This window comes from Haliaeetus leucocephalus, unplaced genomic scaffold (assembly GCF_000737465.1).
Source record: "Haliaeetus leucocephalus isolate CR32 unplaced genomic scaffold, Haliaeetus_leucocephalus-4.0 Scaffold295, whole genome shotgun sequence".
In the NCBI taxonomy this organism is placed as follows: Eukaryota; Metazoa; Chordata; class Aves; order Accipitriformes; family Accipitridae; genus Haliaeetus; species Haliaeetus leucocephalus.
Genome location: NW_010972731.1, coordinates 8263099 through 8291048, shown reverse-complemented (window position 1 = coordinate 8291048; position 27950 = coordinate 8263099). Strand labels below are relative to the sequence as shown.

The window sequence follows — 27950 nt, the reverse complement described above, 5'->3', positions numbered from 1 at the left end:
GCATCCTTCAGAGAGAGGGAGACCTGCCATTTCTGGAGCTGAGCCAGGACCAAAGGTGCTGAGCAAGGCCAGCTGGCTCGCGGTAGCACACACAGGTCACCAAGGCACCTAGAAAGGGACTTGAACAGAGACAGCCATGGAGGAAAGCCCTTGGTACACCAAAGCTCAAGGAGGAGATTTAGGCTGAGGACGAAGTTGCCACAAAAGCTCAGCTCTCCAGAGGCAGCCTGGCCTCTGGCCCCGGAGCCGTGCTCCACCGAGGACAGGCAGCACATCCATCCATCCATCCATCCCCGAGACTCCCGGCAGCCTCAGCTCAGCTAGGAAGAACCAAAGCAATCCAGCATAGTCCGGCCAACAAGCATTCCCACCAGAGTACAGTCCATGCTCAACAACCAGAGCACTGCACTGCCAAAAGCAGGGCAGAAAAGGGACCATCAAGCCATGCGCTCCCGTCCCCTGGCCAGGAGCCTCGCACGCCTGAGCTGTGCCTGTCCACGGGGAGGGACCCGATGGAAGACCGCCACGTGCTCAATCTACAGCCAAATTTATACCCGAATAACAATAAATAAAGCCAAGAAGTTATTACAGCTCGGCTAATTTCAGAACAGCCCTAACCCCCAAGCTGAAGCCCGCTCCAGGATTTGCATTGCGGAGCACCTCTTCACCTTTCAAAGATAAATACTCCAACGCGGACGGTGCTTTGCACCGTGAAAGCCCTTGCACGGCTGTTTCGCAGTTCATTCCCTGAAGTGAGGAGTGTTTTTAATAACTGTTACCTGACAGGAGTAAGAGCAAAGAGCAAAACCTGTGGCAATACCAGTTGATCCCATTTGGCCTAACAGCTTGCTGTTATTTCCAGACTCTGGAGTTCTTTAAAATTCACAGGGACAGCCTGCAATTTTAATAGAGGCTACCAAAATCCATCCTAATGTGTATCAAAAAAAGCACACTTCCTGGAGGGGAATAGGAAACAGTCAGCATTTACAAAGATCTCTCCAGGAATTTTTTTTTTTTTTTAAGATCTTGCTTTGAAGTAGACGCTACCAAAGAATAAGGCTTCCAGAGCTCAGCAATATTTAATGTACTTCTACAGCAATGGATGACAATGTTGTTGTTTCAGCTATATTATAACAAAAATATTGTGGTTTTCCTGTATTCTAACAAAAGTAACTCAAGATTTACATCTCATTCATCTTACTCAGAAGTAGCCCTTAAGCCAAAAACAAGGAAGGGAGAGACCCTACTGCGTACAAAGGACTTCAGTAATCCTCATAGGGTGGCTATCCAGTTGGGACATAAAGAAAGGCCAAAGACAGATAAAACACCACTTGCAAAAAGCAGTTTTTCTACAACCACCAGTGAGAGTGCAAAAACATAGAGAAGATGAGTAACTTGAATTAAAACTAAGATGGGTGTCCTCACTAAACCCAATAAAAGCCTGGATTTGTATTGTAAAGTCCAGCTGATTAAAATACCCACATCCAATGACAAAACCACACAGGAGTGGAAACAATTCTCCATACTGCTCTGCTTCTCCACTTGGTAAAGCACCATCTCAGTGATCCCACATACATTAAACAGTTCGTTCACTTACAACTGATTAAAATGATCAATTAGTAAGCAAGGAGACAGATGCAATTCCCTGAAGGAGAAGGGGGAGGCACGCTCGGTCATTTCTTTTGCAAGCCTCCCTAATATAAAGACACAAATGAACTTTGTCTATTCTTGTGCCTTATATTAGAATAACCAAATTTCTATTTGTGACTGGCTAGTGACAACTTGGCAACATGAATCCCCTTTTCATCCACACAATGATGCAGCACCCTTCTCCACCCACCCATCCAACAGCATGAGCATCTGGCTGAAGGGATGAGAAGACACGACCAAATAGGCTGTTTTAAGACATTATGCCATGGCAGTCCTTCCCAGAACATCAGAAGTACAGTAGCAGTTTTCCTAACCCTTCCACAGAGAGTAATGTTTTCTACCGGGATTTCTAACTTTCCATTTAGACTCCGGCTGTGGGTTAGAGTACCTAATGCTGAAAAAAACCCAACCTGTACAAAGCACGAATCAACCTTCCAGATCTCCAAAGGAGTAATATCTGCACCAATATCACACACCAGTGTGAAAGCAGATGATACGAGTGAGAAGTTTTTGATGTTCATACAATTCACCCAGTAGAAAAGGAATTGGAATTTAGGAGGAACAGGTTTCCTCCCAGGGGATGTCCTTCAGACCTCACTTTGCTTGGTTGCCTCAGGCTTATTTAACTATTCACCTTTAATGTCACCCTCCAAATGCTGCTGTTGGTACTTACACAACCCTTCCACCAAGTCTCCTTCAATCTCAATTTACAGAATTTACAGTTTTCCTTTCCTTAAGGGCATACAGGCAGAAAGAAATTCAGTGAAAGGCAGAGAAGAGAGACAATCGTAACTTAGAAGTTTGACAGAGAGAGATATAGAAAGCAAGCTAGAGTAATGTAAAATCTACATACCCACAAATGCACCAATAAATTATAACTGCAGATTTTTTCTCATTTTTATTCACTTACCAAAGGAATACCTGCAAAACAAAATGAAGAAAAAGCAAAAAAATTAAAATCTTGGTTGATCGATTGTAGAAACCTATGTCTCATATTAGCTTTATTTCAAACTTTACACATTTTGAGTTTCAAAACACATAGTATAGAAACATGCCTGAACCATGTAGCATGCAACTCTAAGGCACTAGATGGTAAATTGTTGCTACCTGGAAATGCAGGAAGAGAAAATTCCTTTGTTTCTGGACAAATTAAGCTGTTATTTAGCACTCCAAGCAATTGGCCACCCTTCTTCCAATAAATATGCTAAAGCAGCATACCCAGAAGAGACAGCACAGTCCCAAATCACAACAGATACTGGGCTTTACAAAGGGCTGCTCCTCACCTTCCCTCTGACTTGAGAAACTCCTCTGAGCGAACAACCTACTCGATAGTGCAGCTTAACCAGGCTCCACTGCAAGATTATTCATTTAGGTTTCCAAAGCATGCTAAGTACTTCCCAGGCAGAAGGCAACAACTGAAGTTGTTAAAAACACAAAGCTTAATGCACACTTCTGCACTGAGGAAGTCCACACTGCTGAAAAGCAAGAAGTTACTTCTTCCTAGTGAACTACTCATTAGGTTTTTTTCTGTTTTGAACACAGAAAAGTCTAGCACCATGCCATCTGCTAGCTGACTGCTGTGTACTAGATGCTCACCAATCCTCAGCATCTCAGGAAAAGTGATACACACTTACTGTATCATTTTCATGTGAATTCTTGCCCCAATCTGACGCCTCATTTAACTTGCTTTTTTAACTGGTCTTCTCACTGAAATTACCTTTAGCCTTAGCTACAACATAGTGATTTTCTGTAAGATTACCAGTTCCGATTAAAAATCAAATGCAATGGTTAACAAGTTTTAAGATGCTGTTCTTCAACAGACAGCTTGTGTTTACTCCCATTATGGCTTCAATCCCACATCAGGGCTTTATTATTTGTATCTGCAGCATATTGCATTACACTAACCAAAAAAAACCCACCAGAACCCCAAAACAAAAAAATACCCCAGGCTTTTAAAGATTTTCAGAAAGATTTGCTCTTAGTGAAAATGTCCTGAATAGATGTGCAAATTTTATACTCATACACATGTAGTTCGAATAGTTCTACAATCCTTCAATCTAAATATTTTACTACATATTTAACAACAATTTCATACAGGGCTACTGACGTATAGAGACCAGTAACTTTAAAATGCACAACAAGTCTTAATTTTCTTAATAAAAGTGGTTCTTTATAAAGATATCTGTCATTAAGGGCAACCTAACTTTGCTATTCTCCACCACAGTTGTGGTGCAGTTAAACATAAACTTGTACGAATTATTCTTATTTCTTGGCAGAAGTTAAGAACCCCCTGAGGCTCATTTAAAACACACACACACAGAGACACACACAAAATGAGGAATTAATAAAATATTGTATTCTTCTGAACCACATTAAGTTTTCTGACGTGTGTCTGTTGCTGATTACATCAATCTAGGCTCCATAACTTGTCATGTGATGACAGGCAAACACTTGTGAATTTATTTCTCTGAAGAAGCCTGCGATACAAATGCCAAGGAAACCAAACCAAATGGCCCACTCCAAATACATAAAAGCAGCAGGGCTTCTTGCAGGGATTTTTTTTTTTTTTTTTTTAATAGGTACAAACAGACAGGTACCCAATTCCTGCAGACTTCAGGTTGTAGTTTGGAACCTAATTACCATTTTTACTTTTCAAGGTCCTCTTCCTTGCTTATACAGAGTAAACAGAAATGTTTATTAAAAAAATGGATTTTTTTTTTTTTCCTGCTGCCTGCCTTGGCATTTGAAACATCACCGACAGATAATGACAAGTAAAAAACATGGATTTGATTTTGCGGGTTTGGGTTTTTTTGGCAAATTTCAACAGAGTAACTTTTGATCTGCATATTGTCAAAACCAGAAATTTTGCAAATTCAAAGTATATTCCATTCAGATTTTCTAAATCAAATTAAAATGTGATGTCATTTCTGTTTTCTGGTTGGAAAAACAATGCAATTAGCCATGACTTGTCATTAGATGCAAACTTCATGTCACACTTACAAAGACTGTAAGTATCAGCTGGGAATCATAAACATCATCAAATATTTGGGTTAAATTGTTTTCACCACATTGTCATGCTGATTAATTCTAGCTCAAGTATATTCCTGGAAAGCAAAAATTGATAGCAAAACATAGTTTAAACTACATTAAACTACATCACTCCTGATGAAAATACTTCCTGCTGTCAGTGCCCGTGGCAGAGGCAGCATGGAGCTCATCTGGGTTTGAAGACAACGGCTCTGCAAGAGCTTCCCATGGCTCCAAACCACACACGGGCACCACTGTCCAAATGAACAGGGAGCTCCCAAATCAACCCAGCAGAAAACACCGCCTTTTCTGTATAACATCTTTTTTTTCCTGCATGCAAAGCATGCGGGATGATGGTTTCTATTTGCTCAAGGAGGAGGAAAAGCAGATCGGCGAGGCTTGGCCAACAAATTTACATATCTTCTCCACTCACCTACCCCATAGCTACACAGATTATTTAATGCATGAGTTCTCTGGGACAGGGACTCCTCTTATAAGTCTGTAAAGCATGACAAAACTCTAAAGAGAGTCTATTAAGAAATACTACTAGAACATAGACAGGAACTCTTATCTTTACATCTATTGACGCTTACTAGGAAAACACATCTGTATTTATAATCCAAAAAAAGAAAAAAAAAAAACAGTCCTACCCACTATTCACATCCCAGCAGTGCCCAACACCACAAGATCCTTCCAACTAAACTGATTTCCACAGGCAGGATAATTCCCTGCTGCATCCCTAATCTGCAGCTGGTGTTAACAGCTTCTCTCACTGTTCTCCATGGAGAACATCCTCTACAGAAAGTGAACCCAGATGTCAACTTTCATCTCCATTATGAATTTCCCTTATTCTCTGGGCTGTATAACTTGGGATGGGGGAAAAGGTATTTGGATAATACAGACACGTTTTCTATTCTTCATCAGGATACAGCTCCAAAATTTGCTCTAATTAGGTTTCCACAGCAAGTCTCCACAATGGAAACCAGGCAGAAGCTACACTGTGAGGTATCCTTTCCTTGTGAGGGATAGAAATGTGACACATTAACTGCCCCGGTCTTCCCTCTGGTACCCAGCCAGGGAGAGGTGGAAGCAGGGAACCATCCTCCCAGGAGATACCAGCAGCCTCAGACCGCAGCGGGCAATCAAATGGACACACAGCTGGCAGAGGGAAGAGCTTCCTTCCAAAATTTCAGTAACAGGGAAAGCTGGATGAGCCGCCTGCCATAAATCCAGGCATTGCATTATGGGAGAAAAGAAGGGCTAAGCCATGGAAGTATAGAAAATGTGGAAAATCCACCTGCCCCAAGGCAGGACTGACTGTGTGAGAATCACCTCTGACAGATGCCTGTCTAAGCAGCGATGGAGACTCCACCTCCCCCTCCAGATATTCAACCCAGTGTTCCTCCATATGTACATTTAGAAGGTTTTTCCTTACATTTCACCTGTATCTTCCTTTCCACCATGTAAACCAACAGCTTCTTGTCCTATCCACGTGGAGACAGAGAACACAGAGAACAGCTAATTTCCATCCTCTCTGCTGCTGTCATGCAGTTGAAGATCTTTGTCTCCTTTCCCAGTTTTCCTTTCTCTCAACTAATCAAACTCAGCTCCTTCAGCTTTTCACCACAACAGGACACTTTCTTCCCCGCCGCCGAGGCTTGTGCCTCTTCTCTGCCCAGCATGGGGCCGTAGCCACTTCCAGCGCAATGTGACAACCAGACACGAGATGCTGGCTGACACCTCCACAGCTCCAAGAAGTGGAAAACCTCATCCACTGCTGTCTTGCACATGACGCTCCTAAAAGTTACTGGTTTACGTGCCTGAAAGCTTGTTTGGTGAACCACAATATACCAACCAAATTAAAGCTGTAAACACTTCAGGATGAAAAACACCAACTTTTCAATGTATGTATACGTACAGTACCTGGCACCTGGGGATCCACTTCCTCAGCACACTGCCTCAAAACAAAGAAGCCAGTTGGCAAACATCGCTTGCAAGAGACCGAGAGTCCATCAAAATGAGATGACAGAATTAGTCTAGTGCACCATTAATTTTAGAACATCATTAACTTAAAAGTGTGGGGGTAAGAAACATTTTTGACAGCTGGTTTCAGTTGCTGCCAAGCCTTTAGTATTGCACAGCGGTCGTGGGGGGAGGAAATAAGCTAGAATGGTAGTAAATGAAACCACTCGTCTGGTTTCTGGATTCACTTTATTGTGGTCACAGATCTCTGAAAACTGGGATTCTGCGCTCTGTAATTACAAGATCCACATTTAAATGGAAGGAACAGGGATAACATTAAAAAAAAAAAGAGCGCTCGAAGATGAGGCTTGCTCCTTGGTTTGCACATGGTGCCGGGAAAGGTGCCTGAGCAGAGATGGAGCCAACCAGCGGAGGAGGGATGGGACGGGACAGCCGCCCTCCTGGAGCCATGCCGGGTGCTCGCACCCATGCCCCATCCCGCACAGCCGCGACACGGTCGGGCACTGCCGCACGGCTCTTCCCGCAGCCGAGCAAGAGGCAGTTCCCAGGCGGCAAGCCATCGAAGCACCGCTTTATTTTCCCCTTGCAAAGGCAGGGAACCAGGCTTGGTTAAGAGACCAAACGTGAATTACCCAACTAAGCCCTGGCACTCGCCAACTGTTCTGTCCATGCTTATTTCCAAAGCTAAAACTTATTCCAAGCCCTGGCTTACGCGACTGCAGAATTTGCCAAACTCAAGTGAAGTTTGCTTTGGTTAAATCCTTCCAGTGCCAAAACCAGATACCGAAACGGCAGCCTCAGGAACCCTACTCTGAGCTGCTCCTTAAGCCAGACGATGAGTCCAAGCCAGGAAAGGTGAGAATGGGAGCTGGCAGCAGAAAGGCGACCACAGCAGCACTGCAGCTCCTCTGCCCGTCTTCACCCCGCCGGAGCCACACCAGGCTGCCCGACCTGCGAAATCGCTGCATTTCCTCCCTAGGCAAGAACAAACTCGAAAAGCATGTGCACAGCAAGTGGAAACAGACACTGATGGAAAATAAAGGGGTCAGCATCAGCCTGAACACGTTCAAGGCCTAGAACAAGAGGTCAGTCCCACTGCGGTGTTTTGGTGTGCGTGCGTGCACGGGGAAGGCAAAACAAAATGAGTGCTCCAACCCTGCTTTTTCAGGACCAGCAGCAGAAAGGTTTTGTATTTCTGCTGCCAGCATGCTGGCAGGTAAAATCCCAGGAAAACTGCTTTTCAGTAATTCCATTCCTTGATGGAAAAAAAAAAAGGGCAATTTAATTGCATTAATTAATCTCTCTCCGAAGGTTGGCCCCCCACTGCCAACCATTCTGCAGACTGAGTGCAATTCGCCATTAAATGAAGAAGCCTGCAGCAAGGCTATGGGTTTCAGTGAAAGCACGGTGATTTCTTCTACACTAAGTTCACAAAGACATGAGTTATTCTAGTGCAAGTTTCCACCTACTTTCTACCCCAGACCCCCCAAGAGAACTTGCTTGTTTTTGCAGTTGCTTGCCTCCCCTTCTCCAGGACAGAGCTCCTGTTTACCCAGACAGACCTGGAACATTTCTCCTGTAACACAGCTCAGCCCTGCAAATAACTCTGGTTGTGCAGTAGCCCCAGCCCAGTGATGAGCCAGCACCACTGGTAGCAAACACTGTTCTCAAGAATAAATTTCTGCATTAAGACCCTTAGGGAAGTTAGTAAACACAGATCCCACCATGGCTTGGACCCTTCCCTAACCCGTGATTGCTTTTCAGCTGTACCAATCACTGTATTAACATTCTTTCCAACCACAGCTGTTGGAGAAGTTAGATGAGTTAAACAACATGAACGTGTGCTGGACCAGACTGGGTGCATGAAGCTATTTGGCAAGTTACAGTTTAAAAAAAAAAAAAGAAAAAAAAAGAAAAAAAAAGAAAAAACATTATTCATTCTTTTCCTAAGTCTTTCAGCTGTGGAATCAATACCCAAGTCTACATACTGGATACAGCTGGCAATTAGATGTGCCAGATAATAAGCAATTAAAAAATATTTGTCTCAGTCTCTGGCAAAGCCCTGTGGTACATCAGACACTGCATAACCATGCCACTAACCACATAATCTTCTGATAATTTCTTTGCTCTCATTTTCTCATCGGCTGTGATTTGCAGAAGTGATTGGAATCTAGAAACAGTTTGTGCAAAGGAAACAGTGGGGTGTTATTAACTGTTCATAGAGTATACACAGCTCCCTGTGCCATGGCTTCACCTCATATCCCATTCCAATTGCCACTGATGTTTTAACACGGTCTTCTCATGAAATCAAGTTAGGGGCAGGGAAAGCAGGAAAGAGGTGAAAGAATATTGCTGCATGCCTTTTGCCGACATTTGCTGTGCTATCAAAGCATTATGCTCTACAACGTTAAGTCATTTTGTCAGGCTTTCTGCAAAGCAAAGTAGCAGACTCACAGCACTGCTTTTCTATGCTTTCCTAATACTACATACAGGTAACATTTAGACAGAAGCGATTACTGGGATTAACATGATAAAAAGTTATGAACCAGGACTCAGAGGGCAATTCCACAATGCACGTTCAACAGACAGAGCACACAATAGGGCAAAAGGATCTGGCTGGCAGTGGGATGCTCATGGGAGCAGCACCAGTCAGCACCCCAACACCCACTGTGGTACAGACGTAACACTACAGCCCCTGCACACACCTTAAGGGGACCCTCAGCACAGTACTGTCTTCTGCTGTAGACAAAGACACAATCTCTTCTGCATATGGTGAATTAATTTTCATAGACCTCTGGCTATCTTACAGTAGATTTAAATAAAATTAAAAAATCCTCCAAAGGTGCTATTATTAAGTGAAGCAAAGCCAGTAATTACAATAAGTCAAAACAATGCGTGCAACCAATCAATGCAGAATATTTAAATTCCTCTTTAGTTTCCCTCTTTTTAAACTAACTAAAACCTACAAGCATTCACATTATTCAGATGACATTAATCTTAGAGGCACTACTGGCTACAAAATCAATAGCTTCAGCAGTAATGCTGCAATTTCCATGCTGCAGCTGCTCAAGAAACCCCGGCACACCATTTTACCAAAGCCTCTTCTCTTGTTTTTCATATCATGTTTCAACGGCAAGTTAGACTTGCCGCGGGTCAGTTCTTCTCCAGGAATATATTCACGGAAGCAGGCAACGACCAGACCTGGTGCAGCCTGAGACCCCACCGAAGCATCCCTTGACAGCCCTTAAAGCTTTTGGCAGCTCTTCTTCTACTGACAGCTCATGCAGATCTTCTCAAATTTATAACATAGCTGGACCTGGCTTCTTCATCAGGTTCATCACCGCCTGCCTTTCCAGTCCACTCGACTCTCACAGACCAATGCATGGTTTTTGGAGTAGATGTGCGTAGGAGCACACTCAAACCTCCTTGGACATCCTATGGCAACTGCGTTCTTTGCTCCAACTTACCCCTCAAAAAAGGCCAGGCTAAATTAATGGCACACAACCCACTGCCACCTGCATTTAACTCAACTGCCTCAACCAAGACAAGTAACCTCACACTAAAGAGAACACATTTACGATCTCGGGGACTAGGGAAGGCCAGCCAGCCACCGCATCAACCTCCTCCTTCCCAGCCATGCTGAATGCCAGGCGAGGAGACGGCAAGGGACTGGCCCCTCTCAAGAACTGCTGCTAAACCAAAAGCCAGCCTAGAGCAGGGAGGGGAAACGCTAAATGATTCATTTCTGACATCAGCCATGATTAAATTTTAATCTCTCAAACAAAAATATGGTTCTCATTAGCCTCATTAGTTCCCAGTTGTACTGCAAGGCAACAGTGTCACATGGTATTAATCTTTGTTTTCATTAATATGTCATATCAACTGCTCACAGCATTCTTTGAAACCGATACGCTCCCTCTCTTCTGTGCGAGTAGGAAGTGCCAAAAAGCAGCTTCCTCGACAGGAAGGATGACCCCCTGAGATCCTTCAACTTTTGGTTTACGTTTCTAGAGATAATCTTTTCTTTCTGGGGAAAGAGGGAGGGGACCTCGGAGTAAAAGGGATGCGAGGCTGCGATCCACAATAACAAAGAAATTCCTGAGGTTTATTGCCAAGGCCAGGGCCAGATAAAGGAATAAGATATTCTAAGTTTTCTTGTTGTTGTTGTCATTGGGATATTTTGGAGAGCTGGAAAAATAAAACCAGGTTGCAAAAAGGGTTCTTTGCAAGTGGGTTATTTGCAAAGCCCCTAGCAAACTTCAAATAACTCCAATTTAGCATATGCATCAAGGTGATATTTGTTAATGTGATTCATCTAAAATCCTAGCCACTTTTTTTTAATACACAAAATTGTACACTGGATTCAGGCACAACATTAATTTTTGCTTGCACTTCAAACTTTAATATCTGTAAAGCTGATATCAATTAAGTCTCACAGTCCCTCAGTACAAGCAGGGAATTACTTCCAGACAGGCAGATAAAGCAGGATATAGACTGATGGAAAGACCTTGCCCCGGTCACACGGTTAAGTACAGCCCGACACGTTCATTCCTGCCTGTACAATGAGGTCTCGGAGAACTTCCCAAGTGAACCAAGTGTACTGATGAAACCCAGGACACACAAGTTCCTATTCCCTACTTGCACAGCTCCTGATCTTTCAGTGTTTGCTTGCTCGGGGGCAGTCAAAAAAGTCTTACTGAATTACCCATGCTACTTAATAAAATGTGCGTTAGCTCAAATGCACCCGTGTGGATACGTTCATTCACCCTTGATCTGGCTCTGGTCTACTGGAAGCTCAAAGGGTGATTCTTCCATCTGTATTTTGCATGTCAGACTAGAACTCTTCCAGTCATAAAATGAGTACCCCCGTAAGTGCTGTGCCCTCGTCATAAGAGGGTCACAAACGAGTACACTTAAAAATGTGAATGATGTTTTGCCAAATCCAGCCCACAATTCACACACTGGCTCTTTTACAAGCTGGAATAAGAAACTCGGAAGAGATCTGCTTCTAACCTCTACTGGATAGGATGACACTAGACAAAAATCCAAGTGCTTTAGAGTGAAAAACCAAAGCTGTAGAATATAAGAGGAAAGAAAGTGGGGAAGAGGTCCATTTAACGGCTACTAATGCCCTCCTGGAGAGTGAAAACACAGGCCTGAACATCTCATCAGCCCCCTAGCATTTAATGGAGTTCAGCCTGAACCAGTCGCCAGTTCATCTGCTAGCACACAGAAGACTGTGATTAAAGTCCTGCATAGGTCAAGTGGTTTTTAATGAGATATATAAACCACAAAACCTTCATGACATACAAGTCTTTCTTCTTTCTCTGTTGCAAATGAACTTCTGAGGATGGTAATTTAATTGCAATTAAATTACATGCCTCAGAGACATGCTTTCATGACCTGCAGTATAGCTGTCCCTCCAATAAGTCCTTAATATTAAAGTTAAAATCTATTAAAATTATGTTCAATCAGCTAAATACGAAAAAACACCAGGCATTTTGGGCCAGAAAGACAGAGGCATGTCCTCCCCTCCGTGCTCTAGAAAAGCGTTGCAGCATCTGCAACTTCTTGGAAACCACCTGGGCGTGCGGGCTTCGAAGGGCGCGTGAGCAGAGCTCGAACGGCACTCGCCTGCAATCTCTGGGGTTGTACAGTGGTGAAGCACTGTTCAGTTTCATATTCCTTGCAGAAAAAAAAAAGGTATGCTGCTTAGTCTTATTTTACCCTAAATACCTGTTAGCAGTAGCTCCACCAACATTTTCCACAAGGGAAGAACACACTGAAAAGAACGCTGTAGCCACCTCGTGCTATAACGTTTTATTTATTGGCTTGTTTAACCTCGTCCCTTGAGCTCTTGTAACTCTACCAGAATCTTAGTCATGAAAGAAAAAAAGGCAATAGGATTTAAAAAACCACAATTCTAGCTTTTGTATCAAGTGTCTTACAAACTGTACTCTCTAACAGTGGGCAACATGCTTTGTAAAATGAAACAACACAAAAACCAAGGGAAAGGAAGGGTTTTCAGACGATATTTGAAAATGCTGGGGGTGGGGGGTGGGGTGGGGGGTTCAGCAAGGAAACAACAGAAGAAGAAACAGGAGATCAGTGGCAAAGTAGTTTAAAAGTTTGTTTATATAAGAAAATATAATAGCTCCCTGGAGACACCTTACTGTGGGATAAAAGTGATTTTATTCCAGAATTACGAATTCACTTTAGAAGTGCATTAGTTATTCTGGTACAAAAATGATTTAACTTCTGCCGGAACGCCTCTCCTGGAGAGCTTGTCCTGACAAAGGACCTCTACTGCCCATGGTCCATCTCTGCGGACATATGCCCCAGCAGAAACCATAGGGAATAAAACCACAAATAGAGGTTTCATGAGGTCACCTGCAACAAGTATTTTTACTTTTAAAAAAACGGGGCAGCTTTTCCCATTGTTGTTTAAATGTACAACAATCCATTATATCAATATTCAGGACGGAGGAAGCGGGGAGAAAGGCAAAGCCATTCATGTTGGACCTGTGGAGCTGCACTGGTCTTCCAGTGACTGAACCTAGACAAGCAGAACTTGCAGTCTGCAAAATGGACGCTGAAGTATGGGGAATTCCCACAAAGTCTTTGTAGGCATCTTCAGCTTCATTAAATAGCCTCTATTATACTCAAACTGGGACACTTTCTTAGGCATAGTCTGCAGAAATTACAAGAAAAATCAAGGCTAAAATTAACATAATGATTAAGGACTTCACCCAGCCTATGGGTCAGACATCATATATTCTTTCACACTGGCAGATTTTCAGATTCTTGACAGTCTCCTCCTACTTCAAAAAGAAAAGTTAAAAATGGCAGAGGGGGGAAAAAAATCCAGTATTTTAAGACAGACGCACTGAGCTCGTGATGCAAGTGGAACACCAGTATACGCACGCCTCATGATCCAGAGAACACATCCAGGTTTAGTCTGAGCAGACCCTGAATACCACAGCTGTTTTGGGAACAGAGTGCCCAGAATTACAAAGCTTCCTGGTGCATTCCACTTCCAAATTTGGCAAAGGCAATCTTGGCCCCGTGCTTCACAGGTACCAAAATTAATATGCTGTTCTCTGAAAGCTAGCTTAGTTTTCAGAACCACCGAAGTGCATCCTATTTCAGACGGTTCACGCGTGCTTTGGCAGAGCCAACAGTAAACTGGCAAAGTCAAGAATTCAGGACCAGGACAACCTCCTGGCCCCAGTTCTCAGGATTTTAGGTTGCCAAAGTAATCCTTATCCCGCAAAATCCATTACAAACAGCTCACATCAGCCTGTTCCAGGAGCAGCTTTCTTGAGGGTTATAACACCCTCAAAGACCTTTAGCTGGTCCCTTGCCATGCTGTCACAGCAGGCTCAGCTGTCCCCAGGCACACTGTATTCCCCAGCTCACAGGTGGAGGTCGGCAGTACCGGGGCAGGCAGGCAACATGTCCTGCCCTTCAAAGGAGACGGTTTGCTCTTCTAAAGCTTCCTCTGACTCTGAGCCCAAGCCAGCTGGACAGCAGTTGAAAGACTCACTCCTTCAGCAGCACCCGGTATCTGGATACTCCAGCCCAAAACAAATAGAAACATTTAAAATTAAAATAGAAAAAGAAAAGGCGATAAAAGGAATAAATTGTTCCTCACTGGCCTAAAGAAGAGAGCTCTATTCCTCCTTATCACTCCATATCTTCCTTGAACTGGCTTCCTAGGCAACTAATGCAAAGGATTTTGCTGGATCGGGTCAGCCCACAGGTCCATGTCCAGCCCAGCAGTGCCAGCTCGCAGGAGTCCACGCCTGCCAGCTGAAGAGGAACACTAAGAAAGACCATACAATAACTATAAAGCAATATGGCCACAGGAGGAATTTCTTCCTCGTTTCAGACGCCTCTTTGCTGAGCTATCTCCTAACTCTAATCAGGAATGTCTGACAACACTGTCCTTTCTCCCTTTATAAGAAGTCACTGTGGTCTTCGACAGATGCTTTGGAGAACAATCAGAACTCATCAAACTCTCTCAATCTGCCCAAATTTGAGAGTAAGACAAAGTTAATGGACCATCTAACCCCACCTACAAACCACTGTGAAAAGGGAGTTTTAAGCCTTCATTTTAAGGCCAGTGCTGCCACCCAAGATCAGCAGCAGAATTCATGAGATTTCAGGTACTCTCAGCTCATCCCTCATGCCACCACAATTCCCTAAAGGACAATGAGAAACTAGTTAATCCCCACTTTGCTCTTTCCCCATGTTTACTTGCACTATAAGCACCTAGCCACCCAGTGTCCCCTTCTCCAGGAACTGAATGTCACACTGTATGCACAATAATAATATGGTTTTGACCACCCAGTGACCCATTTCAGAAGATCTAATGAAAAATGTAACCACAGCTGAATGAACTGTACTGCTGGGTTCCTTTGATTCTTTTCCCTCACCCCTTTACAAGAAGAACCTAATTTCCTGTTTAATATATTCAATGCCATAATTAAGAAGAGATGAAGTCGAGGCAATGCCTCCTATCCTCCCTCTTTTCAATCTCTCTCACACCCCTTCCCCAGAAGAACCTGACCCGTTCCCTTGGTGTGCTATTGCTGAATACCACGAGTCACCTGCCTGCTGCAGAGTAACTTTTAAACTCCAAATCCAAAGTAGCAAAGGAGGAAAAAACACAGCCTTATCTCAAATATCAAGAGTCAATTCCTTTCAACCACAGCATCCACAAAAGGCAAACTCTGGGCTCCGCTTGCATTCCTGCTGGCCAGCTCATTGTCTTCAGAGCTGCAGAGACCTAATGCTTGGCTGTGAGCTTTCAACCCCCCCTCAAGAAGAAGCATTTGGACATGGTCTGCTGGACACTGGCTGTGGTTCAGTGCAGCAGTGGAAAAAGTCTCCCCTCTCTATCCCCTACCTTTCGCCCCTCCCTTAAAGACTTGAAAGATGACAAAACAGCCACACATTCAACAGCCACAACTGGATTTCTTTTGGCAAAAAACTCTAGAGTTCTGCAGAACTGTCACCCCTCCAGCACTGGCAGAGAAGACATCACACTTCTGCCTTCAGTCTGCCTGCACTAGGAAAAGCAGCTGGGAGCAGAGGACCAGCACAGAAGGGGACTGCCCAACGAGACATGGAGAACACATTCCAGCTAGCTTTTTTTTTTTAAATCAAAACTGTAACATTATAGCACCACTATAGCCACAGCACCAGTATATTGAGCACTCCAGAGTGCCTTGTGGGCACTAAAGAAAGCCTGACATGCTAATGTCTTAGTAAGACCACTACTTCAGGAGCAAGCCAGATCAAACCTTCAGCCTCAGGAATCACTGCAGGTGCAGCTTTCAGCCACAAAACCTTTGCAGCTTAGGGGAGAGGTTGTTAGGGTTCCCCTCCCTCCCCCCAAACAGAAACACAAAGAGAAAGAAGTCAAGGAACACATCCAGATTTTGCTGCTACAATGACACAGTCTCCTGTATCTGTGGAAATGAGAGCAGGATGATGCTTGAATTCTTGCCCTGTAACATAAAACATCTAGAAAAATAGACAAGCGATTTTGGAATAACTTGGAAATGGGCAATGGAAAACTATCCACCAAGTTATTTTTCAAATTTTGTGGCTTGCTTTCACAGTCTTAAGTTCATGCTGAGTTAAGAGCTTAGAGAATAGAGCTTTTCAGAAAACTGAAGCTGTTATCCTTCACCCACTTGCATACCATCTGGAGTAGGATAGGAATGAATGGGACAGGACAAGACGCAGGGCTGCCCAAGCACATGCAAGTCCTTAAAATTAAATTCACTGAGCCCATCTATAGGGAAGGTGTCCTGTCATGTGTCGTAGAGCAAGAAGATTTAGGAAGAACATCCCAGTGACACAGCTGTATCATGTCCACAGCTTGGGCACCTCTTCATGGCATAGCCTTTTACATCCCCAAAGCTACCACATCACCTTTGCTACAGGCAGAGAGGTACCTGAAGAGGTGAACTAATGAAATTTGGATTTCTGAGGGCCCATCCTCTTTTAACCAATGTATTTGGGGCCTTAACAAGCACGAGGACCATGTAAAGCCTTTCCTTTCGCACCACAGCCTTTCCCTGCAGCAAGGCAACATGCGGATGGTCACTATTTCTCCTTTACTTTTTCCCCACAGGCTTTATGTACTTATCTTAAGTGTTCCAGCTCTCTTCTGGATAGAACTGAAAATTGAGAAACCATCCCAAAGGTAATTATTAGGGGAATTCCTTGCCACAGCCATAAGGGAAAGTACTCCACAGCAGGGACAACATGTAATGTGGCACGTTATGCAGCCAATTTGCCTCTCACAGAGGACAAGGGGAATTAGAGCAGATATCCCAGGTAAGAGAGAGAACAGGGGCAGGCCCATAACTCATTTCTGCCAAATGCTTTCCTTATCTCACATTCCTACATTGCTCCTTACCAGATTACCAACCTCAAATGGTAATAGAAAGTCAATGTGTACAATGAACAGCAAGAGATTACAGAGAAAAACAGGGCAGAGAGACTGTTAACCTACCAGATCTGTCCAACATTGACCAACGAGAGGTAGAGAACCCAGAGGACAGACATGAGGACCATGTTTGCACATCCAGTTATCAATACGAAGGCTGAAGTTGCGAGGCCAAGCAGGGAGAGGCAGTCCAAGGTGCTGTCCATGTCTGACCAGTCCAGAAACCAGATGATGGTTGGTGCATAGCTCAGAGCATCCAGGTTTATCTTCCCTTTGAAATACTTCTTGACATTCTGCAGGTACAGTTTACAAGGGAGCAGCCCCTTCTCTCCTATTAGCTGCTTGTTTTGATGATATGCCACCAGAAAGGCCACAACTAGAGGGAAACAAGGAGGGGAAAAAAACCAAACAGTATGAGAAATCATCCAGGCTGAAGTACATATCTTGAGTCCAGAGTTACAGAAGTATATTCATGCCTCGGGAAGGAATTCATTCACATGTCCTGATCTCCATTAAAATACAACACAGTCATTTCTATTAACCACAATGCAGAAGGCAGAGGAATTCTATAAATACTGTCTCTGCCTTCACACCAGGAAACGGCACAGAGTCTGTTTTGAGATAATTTTCTCCTCAACAGCTGTAAGGGACATGCCACTTGCTTCAGGCAAACTCAGCAATGCACTTCTGGGAAAAGCTCCCTGTAACTGAGCGACCTGACCCAATGTAGCAACAGTAGGCTCAGCCCAGCTCCATTAGACTCTGCATGACCTTAGGTTAGTCACATACCCTATTCATCTCCTAATGCAGATGAGGAAAACAGTTTAATTGCACTGCAGCGTATGACTGAAAGTAATGCATTAACTTCAAGACTTTCAGACAGAATTTCCTTTCTACAACAAGCATTTGGAAAGGAGACACCGAGAAACCCTCAGTTCACGCACAGATAGTGGGGAGCGCAGCTGAAGCAGCCAGCAGAGCACACACAACTCCCTTCAGCTCTGCGGCAGCAAAGACACAGCTGTACTTTCTGACCCTTCCTATTTCAGTTTCACAAAACATTTTGCAGTGTAAATAGACAACAGCTCCAGCATGGGTTTTGTTGTTGATGGTGATTTACAATGTCTGCTGTTCCCAGTACAAACAACCCAGGGCAGACTGACAGCAGATTGTGCCTGCAAGGTTATGCTTTGACTTTAGAGGACAACATATCAACACTATCTGTGCATCTGTCAAGTACTGGATTATTTCCTTATATTGAAAACACTTAATATTTCAAAATATTGTTAATGAGACAGCTTAAACTCATACACACCATTCAAGAGGCATCCAAAGGACACCTTAATTCTTTTGGCAGTGTAACAGTTAATGGTTATACATTGCAATTGCAGAATACAGTAGTTATGCTATGGGTTGACCTTCTGAATCCTCTCACATCCTGGTAGGTTGGAAATACAAAGTCTTAATATTTTCCTGTCCTCTAAATTGCTACTTTTTACATGTCACTACAGCTCTCTCATTTATAGTGTCTATGCTCTTGCACTGGACAATCTTAGAACAGCCAGATGCTTTTTTTAACAGCACATAAGCAATTTAATTACAGATCATAGACCTAGAATTTGATGTCCTACAGAGAAAGTTGGTCAGCTTCTAGGGATTATCTCATATTTTAGGAATCTCCTCCAGTTACCAATTTGCAGTTCGTAACTGCAGTAATCTCCATTTCTCAGAAAAAAATGATGAAGGCCAACATTTCCTGATTAGGCTCCATACATTTTGCTCCCAGCAGCTAACTTACCCATCTTTCAAACATTACCCAAACACCAGCCACGTCACATGCAGCAATACCAGAGGTCTTGCAAAAGGCCGATTTGTTCTTAGTTAATGATCAAATCTGTTTCCCTCCTTATCTGAATACTGTCATTCTGCAAACAAGAATTCTGGTGTCCATCTGGCTGGTGTCTCTCACTGGGAATGCTGGTGGAAAGTCTATGTGAAACTATACCCCGAGTTCAGGCCTGGATTCCCATTTCTTTGAAGTTTGACTAGCAACCCAAAGTCTGCAGCCCCAGGGAATAAAAATAAACGTCCCATTCCCCCCAGACACACACAAAGGTCTCCAGTGGATTTCAGTTAATCCACTTAGCCCTTACTCCATCTCTTTGCACATGGCGTGTATTTTGTTCTCATTTGAAAAAGCACTAAAACTCACAATCCAATGCATATCTGAGGTCACTGGGAGGGTTCCCATTGATTTCAACAGATCCTGAATCACAGCGCTAACACAATAAAGTTGGGGGTTTAATTGGCTGTGTCTCTTTCCCTCCGTCTTTTATACCCAGTGAAGGACTTTACAAACTGATAAAAGACACATAGAATATTTTACTCAATTATGGACAGGGAAGGACAAGAGAAAAACTGATCACAACATTAAAGAATCAGTTTTGGACCCCAAATTAAGTGTTTTATATTTTCGAGTATTCATATTTTTCTACCAACACTCAGTTTGACACAAGTGTGTAATCAGAAAGCCTGACACGTGAAACCAGCAGAAATATAATGCTTCTGAGCCTCAAACAACTTAATATCTTAATTTTTGGTTTTAAAAAAAAATAAAGACCAACTCTGCTTTAGAACTCCATGGCTTGATTTCCCTTGATTAGCACTGCAATTTGCTGCACAGTCTTCCTAAAGTGCTAATCAAATTCACCTCTAAATGCTACAGAAATTGCTGCCCCAACCCATAACTGCTAAGCAGCTTTTTTTCTAAAAAAGTCTAAATTAGACCCCTGCACAGTATGCAAGATAAACAAGGAAAGGGTAAATTAGGAAAAACAAACTATAGCAATTGCAGAAAAGTACACATTGTATGTACAAAATACTGTACAGCCTTTTTAAGTCTGAAAGCAGCAAAGACTACATTATAGGTTGGCATGAACTGCACATCTAAAGATTGCCCAGTTTGGGCTCCAAAGTGGTTTTCTCCCAGAGCACCAATTTCTCACAAGACGCTGCGCTGCTGATATTTCGCACGTTACCATTTCATGACTAAATCCCATCGGCAACGGCCCTAATTTGGTGAAGAACTCACCTAATACCCAACACAAATCCTGACCGTTCCAACCTACGCTTCGATCCATCACTCTCCCAAGCCATCGGGGCCCACGTCTGGCGAGCGCCGTTTATTGCTCACACGTGTGCAGCGTTTCCTAGATGTGCTGCTCCGTCCTGGATCCAGCTCCCTCTCCTGGACACTCCCCAAGCTGAGCCGCTGTCTCACACCACTCCGTGCTCCCTCTCCACTTATCTCCAGCATCTTTGGAGCAAATTTGAAGGGCGCATCCCTTAGGCAGCACCCGTTTCTCAAACCCCACCGCCAAATCATCTAGACCTACTCTCCCAGGGCGCCAGCTAAGTCTTCAAGAGGCATCAACCTGTAGGCAGCGGTTCCCGTGTTACCGGACACATGTAATAGTTGAAACTAAAGACAGATACTGCAAAGGATTTCAGCAACAGAGGAGATGCACACATCCAGGGGGAAAAAGGGAAGTTACTTATCAGCTTGTCATTCCTTCCTCTCCCGGAACCCCCCTCAAGAAACCATATCCTTAAATCGACTGTAACACAGACCCTGCTCCCTTCTCTCTCCCTTTGACCTTGGCTTAGTCGGGGCGGGGGGGCAGAAAGTCCATTTTGCCCCCAAAGCCTGTGCTTTTTTTCCTCTTCCTTAACCTCTATTCTGAAACCTCTTTCCCTTTGGCCTCGTATTTGGGGATTTTCCACTCTCCATCTTCCCACTCCCTCCAGGTAAACATGGTCAAACAAGTGTGCTTCCACCTGGGGCACTGGCTGGCATGCTCGCTGCAATGCCGGGGCATGGGGCGAGGTTAATCACTTCTCGTGTTTGTCCTGTAGCTTCTTCCTGGCAAGAGAGTGGCAGAGCAGTTCTATTACATGAACCAGAATTCAGCGGTTAGTAAGTCAGCTGATGCTGGGGGGACCCACCTACGCAGCATGCTGGGTTTAACCATGCCATGGGGTCCAAGGCACGGATGGAGTCTGCTTGAGCAATGGCACTGCCTCCACCTCAGCCTCTCCAAACACCCTGTAAAACTGTGCTCTTGGCTGTCTGGAAGGCTCGTGCCAGCCCAGGGATGTTCTGATCTTCAGCAGCAAAGAGAGAAGGGTCTTACCCAAAGGGATGCTGAAATGGCATAAGAGAGTCTGAGCGGGCAGCCGCTGAGCACCGCTGTTAGCCAGGCAAGTGGGCAGCATCTCAGTCATCAACAGAGCTGCAAAGCTCTGCATCCCGCTCAGGAGAATCTGCCTTCCTCCTCAGCAAACCCGGCTCCTGGATTTGCAAACTTCAGGCCATGCATTCATCGGCATCTCCTGTCAGTTCAGGATTTGTTTCTTCCATCAAGAACAGCAAACACTTGCATTCGTATGTACCAGGCAGCTTGCCTCCACCAGCTCCCAAGCTGCCTCCAGCTCAGGCACGTACTGCACTGAGGAGTCCACAGCAGATTCCCTCAGGATGGAGCAAGCTGAGGCAGGGCTTGGTCCAGAGTCACCCACTCCCTCCAGCCCCTTTAGCAGGCCAAACTCCTCAGAGTGACTCTCACTGTCTTGTTTCAACTTACAAAATGAGAGCATAGCTGGGAAGGGTGCTTTTTCAGAGTTCAGAAAACATTTTGCCGACCAGGATGCAGAAGCCAATGTTTGCCCATAGCTATCCTTTCTGGCATCACAGTTGGGAATGATGTGAGGCCATGGCTGGGCTCCTAATCCAGGGACATCCCCTGCAGACTGCCAGCACAGCTCTGCACACCTCCAAGTCTCCGGACCCAGCATGAAACCCCATCACCTTGTCCATCACCCCTGTGGCTGCTCACTGCCTGGACTTTTTACCAATACTTTCTGGATTTGGGCATCTTCAGCCCATGCCAGTCTCTTCTGTTCCACCTGGAGCACTTTGCCATTCTTCAGACTATTGTGGATTGAAAAAACAGCCTCAGTGACTCCCATGCTCCCTCCCACTCAGGAGGCAGACGGAGCCTTTGACAGCTCACATGGGAGCACGCTCCTCTACCTGCTGTGAGCTGATCTTTACATAAGTAATACATGTAAATTGTCATCAACTGCTAATAGACCTTCACTACTTATCCTCACCTCAGAAGGTGCTTTACTGTACTTTTCCATTAACTTCCTCCCCTCCACCTTCTCCTTCCCCTCCCAGCCTCCTCTCTCCCCCCAAACTGAAGGGGTTCCTTGTTCAAACCCACATGCTACTAATAAACACAACCCAAGCATGCAACACAAGAGTCACCCATCTGAAATTATTTGGTCTATCCATATTGCCCTGTCACCTCAGTTCCTTTCCCCTGGTCCAGGCTCAGCCTGTCATGGTAGGAGAATGAGAGAATCCCATTCTTCATGCTCTGTAAAGATTTAAAGATGTGAAATCCAAAACTTTCCGGTCATATGGCTTTCTCTCTTCCCCCATTAAAAGAAGTCTTAACTTTTACTTAAAGCCCAAACCGCAAGAAGAAATGAACCAAGAGCACAGAGCTTTGCATGAAAACCAAACTACATTTTGCACACACAAAAAAAATCTGCCTGGAGCCATATATCACATGCACCTTTGACCCAACAAGGCATTCAAAAAGGCCCTATGCTGGATGCTGGCAAGCTGAGGTTGTACTACTGAAAAGAAGAAGGGGGAGAATATTCATGGTATTTTCATTATTATCAGAGAAATGAATCAAATAAGTTTTCAATTGACAAATTCCCCTGCAAAGTTTTGCAACACAGAAGGAACAACACCGTGGTACTGAGCAAAGAGCCAGAGTGAAAGCAAACACCCCCTCTTCATCCTGCAGCCCTACAGCCACAAGTAAACACACAACAAAGTAGTCTGTTCTTAACACTTTTTTTGTTTTATTGCCATTCACAGCAAAGCTAAAGACTTTGGGGTGGTTGCTTTGGAGGCTTTCAAGTGCTTATCTCCCCATTGCTTCTTTGTTTGAAATAATGCGAAAGCAAATAGAAAAGGCTGGGCTGTGGCACTGCTAAAAAGCTCCCCCACAGGACCCAGGTTGTTCAAAACCACACCAGCGGCAGTCCAGCCTGCAGCTGGAGGATGCCCTGAGAAGATCCCTCTCCTCCAAACCAGCCCTAGGCAAGCAGCAGACTGGGAGATAGATTCTTTCCTTCTCAGTTCTTGTTATCACTTCCCTTAAACTATCACAGCTTGCTATGAATTTATCTTCCCACAGTGAAAGTGCTTTCTTCAGGACCAAATGCAATTCTGTCTTGCTTACGCGGCTCTTTCGTGCAGTGTTAAACAGGGGGCATGTAGCTTGCTAAGAGGACATCGTGCTAACATACTGCCGTTGTTGTACAGACTTGCTAACAAGCGCTGCGCTGAAATAAAACCTTTCAGGGGAGAAAAAGCATCAGAAGATGTACTATAATCCTGACTAGGCAAGCTGAAAGCTACTGGGAGCCTTTCAGTATAACTGAGGGAAGAGAAGGGGGAAAGCAGGGGAGATGACAGAGAGAGAGAGAGGAGGAAGGACACCGGGGTGAGCCAGGAACCTACAGGAAGCCAACCCCCCCGAGAAGGCTTTGGACTTCAGAATTAGGAAGAAGTAGCATGAACCTCCCGTAGCTCTAGCTCTGGGGAAAGAAAATACTACTATTAAACAATACGTAAGGAGAAGGAAGATAAACTGGATTTAAATAATAGCTTTTATTTCAAAGCACTCTACAGAGCCTGGCTGAAATTGGGAAGCGTGGTATCTAATTACTTAAACTTCTACATCTGGAATCTGATGATAGTAATCATCCAAAAAGGGCACTTAACAATGATTTAGAGGGAGGGTGAAGGGAGCAAATAATGCACATCTGTTGTCAAGAGCTTTGGGACCAGCTATTTACCTGTTACAGCACTTCCAACAAGACCTCAAAGACTTTCTGTATTGACAAAATGTCAATCCCTGCCATAAAGAACAAACACACAGTGCAGGACCAGGACGGAAAACTTTCAAATCTCAAAACAGCATTTCTCCAAACTTCCCTGTCCCATGAATTACTGTATTAGAGTTTGCAATTAGCCGATGCAATGGTGGAAGTCTGTGAGACAAGTCTCTTCCATTGGCACACCAGTAGCATATAAAGATGCCTCTACAGAAACAGAGAGAGGGGTCTGGGCAGCAGAGCACAGGATAAGACCTACACAATTGTTCTCTTCCTCAGTGTTCAGGGCTGGATTCTGTGTTACTTCACACTCTCCTCCTCCAGAAGGGTTTTACCACTTGTTCTGCCCACACCGACTTGGTGAAGTGGAAAAAGAGGTCTCGGATCTGAAAATGCCTCTAAGGGACGGCAGCTATAAGAACTTAAGTGTCACTGAATTTGCAAGCGCACAGTGCTAGCTACTGTTAAAAACAGAATTACACAGACAGGCATTTCATTTACCTTAGTGCTCAGCTACGAGGTCCCCACTGGCCCAGTCCTGCTGCAAAGAGCAAACCTCACTGAGCACTTTCAGCTTGGATCCATTTTCCCCTTCCTTCCCATTCTTGCAAGCAGCAGGTGTCTTTGGTCACTGACCTCCACGAATCATCAGATTCTTTCCCACCTCCTCATCTCTAACCTGCCTCTCAGACAACAGCTGCTTTGCCAGGGACTTCCCAGGCTCTGGCTCCTTCTGGAAACTCCCTTCAAAAAAAGAAGAGGAGAGCAGTTATAACCAAAGGGGGTGGAGGAGAAGGGAGGGCTCACAGAAGGACTCTTCACACCCGCCTTGCACTGCCTGTCCTCCTTCCGCAGGAGAAGATCCAAAGGGAAAGCATCTCCCCAGCTCACATCAGGCAATTAAGCAGCCTCTCGAGAGTGGAGTGGGGGGCAGGAAGGAGGTGACAGGTCCCCAGATCACGCTTAGTGATTCTGCCCAAATAAAGTTTCTCTTTACCCCATTCACAGGGTCCTTCCCTCTCCCACCCCTCCCTCTCCACCTAGGAGGGAGAACAAGCTTTCAGCTCACACAGCTGCACTAATAGGCAGGAGCTACAATCATCAGGCAGCGACCACTTCCCTGATACTTTAACACAAAGTCCTCCCCCAAGGATTTGTTGCTTAACACAGCAGGAATGAAAGGGTTACGTTTAAAAGGGTGAAATGAAAGAAGGGGGAAAAACATCCCACGACTGAGGAATGTCAAACTGTCACAACGGCATCAACCGTTTCCTCAGCAAGTCTGAGACTCGGCGTGTGTAGAATCGCCGTGTCTGGGAAAAAAAATAATCTGTCAGAGTAAATGGTTCCATCTTCAGAAAAGAGCTTGGAAGAGCAGCTTGGCACAGAAGCTTTAAATTGTTTTCTGCTGTTTCTAAACCCAGGCTCTCAGAAGAGATCAAAAGGCAACTCACCTTCCCTCGAGAGCATCCCATCCCAACAGCCGTGTCATGGTTTTGCAGTCTTTGACAGAGGAATCTGCCTGTTCACAATCTCTCCATCTCAGAGACACCAATTAGTTTCCACCCTACAAACGCTTCGGTTGTAGGCTGCACAGCATCTCTCCTGCATCGGGATCAGAGCTGGGGCCTCAACACTGCTGCAAGTGACAGCCTGAGTCAGAATTTGACCTGTCTCAAATCTGGCCCAGGTTTCTGGCTTTGGGTTGTTTGCCTGTTACTCAATCAAAACAAGCAGCAGGAATCACTGTTACCTGATTGCAACCAAGCAGAAGTTGCATAACGAGCAGGTAAACTTTTCCTCTCTTGCAGCTCTTCCATTTCAAAGGACAGAACCATCCTCCTACCCTGTTCCTTCCAGCTCTGGTACCCAAAACCCTTCCTCTGAGGCTACCTCTCTCAAAAAGGTTTCCTCACTCTGGACTGCAGAAGCATTTTGGTGTCTCCTCCCCACTTCTGCCACTGCCACTGTTCCCATTCACCTCTCCTACTTGGAAAAGTGCAGAATCCAGTTCCTCTCCCTATTTTCTGTCATCCTGCTTTCCCTCATCAGCATGCAATCTCAGCTTCATCCTCTGGCTTACGCATCCTCACTCTCCCTTTCTCCCTGCAGCCCAGAGGTTTCAATCATTTCCACACTGAAACTCACCTGACCCTGAATCGGACACTTGCTCCTCACCTCTTACCGCTCTCATTGTCCCAAATCGGGTCACCCAGCCACCAGAAGGTCTCATACGTTTGAGTCGCTCTTTGCACTCCTCTCCCCTTACCAACTCCCACCCATCCAGCCACCACCTGCTCCCTTTCCATCGAACACACCACCACCCAACGGGACACCATTTGGTCCCAGATGTGGCATATTTATAATCCCAAAGCCGTGATCAGAAAACGGCAGCCTCCACCTAACGCACAGCAGAGAACGCTAATCAGTTTTTCATAAGGAAACTGCAAACCGAGCTACGGGAAACTCAGCAGTCTGGATTTACACACGGGGGAATATCGGAATCGCTTTCATTTTGACTGAAAGAGTCATAACCCCGCATTTCACCGAGAGCTGAAACCAAACTAGAAACAGAGCACGTGTCAAAACCATACAAAACTACAACTTCTGCATGGTTTTGATGCAAAATAATCTAAGCAGGCTGGCAGCCTACAAATCCTAACGATTTTGTGGACAAATCTGGGGCAAGTTTAGAATTTGTAACGTAGTGTGTTATATGTCAGTTTAGGTTTCACTGTGAATATTTTTTAAGTGGAACACTAGTGGGCTCTGAGCACGGCTCTCAGCATTACTTGCCAAAGCAAGAGCCAAAGGAGCACAGCTGAGGTTAGAAACTGGTTTCACCGTTAACCATTTTAAGGTCACGTCAATTCTAGGTCCTGACTGGCAGCGTTGGCACCCAAGGATGTCATCTCTCTCCAGTCCTACGTAAGATGCTAAAGACCCGCTTCTGCGTAGCATAAAGAGTTCCTCTCTTGCGCAGTTAGCTCACAACATCTACCTTGAAAAAAAAGGACCGGCCTCAACCAGCTCTGCTGACAGGTACCAGCCCCGTGGCGCGAGCAACCTCTCCTTCCAGCTCCAACACGGGAGCCCCAGCATCACCCAACTCCATCCCAGCCGCCAACCCCAGGGTCCCCGTCCCAGCAGCAACGCGAGAGTCGAAAACAAAAGGCGCTTCCCATTTCGCATCTCCCTCGTCCCCTCAAGCTTTGGGTACGCAACCACGTGGCCCCAACAGCCAAAATGAAGCAGTCCTTTGGTAAAAGGCAGGCAGGGCTCCTCAGCGCAACTGCTGCAGCCCTGCCGGGACGGGATGGGGTCTGCACCCCGGAGCTGGGGCAAAACACCCCTCAGCCCCCCAGAGCTGGGGCAAAACACCCCTCAGCCCCCCGTCCCGCAAACCGAAATTCACCACGGATACGTAAGACAGTCACGGGCCTCCATCTCCCTCCACGGCGGGACCTCGAACCGCAGCACCAGCACGGACCCCACGGGAGGACGAGCACCCACCGGGGGGGCTCACCCCTTCCCCGTGGCAGGGCTCCCGCCTGCCCCACCTGAGGCTTTGCAGCGGGGAAAGGCCATGAGGGATGGGACGGGGCAACGCCGGGACTTCACGGGGTTCGGTGTGGCGACGAGCCCGGTCGCCCCACCGCAGCCCGGGGGCTCGGGCGGGCCCCCCCCCCGCTCCCCGGGCAGCGGAGAGAGAAAGAGGCGCGGGGCAGCCAGCGCCCGGAGACTCACAGTAAAGCAGGGCTATGGATCGCAGCAGCACGATGCGGGTCAGCCAGAAGGTGCCCGGCGACGGCGGCGACCCGACCCCGCTGCCCGCCGGCCCCGC

At 45.4% G+C, this 27950-nt stretch overlaps 1 protein-coding gene across 1 annotated transcript in view; it reads right to left on the bottom strand.

Moving 5' to 3' along the window:
- LMF1 (lipase maturation factor 1) overlaps window positions 1–27950 on the bottom strand; it is a 203670-nt gene that overhangs the window by 175639 nt on the left and 81 nt on the right. The window contains exons 2-4 of the mRNA XM_010570606.1: window positions 27854–27933; window positions 17192–17501; window positions 2561–2571 (exon numbers count right to left, since the gene is read on the bottom strand). Coding sequence (XP_010568908.1) covers window positions 2561–2571; window positions 17192–17501; window positions 27854–27933 — 401 coding nt within the window. The remainder of the gene's footprint in view (window positions 1–2560; window positions 2572–17191; window positions 17502–27853; window positions 27934–27950) is intronic.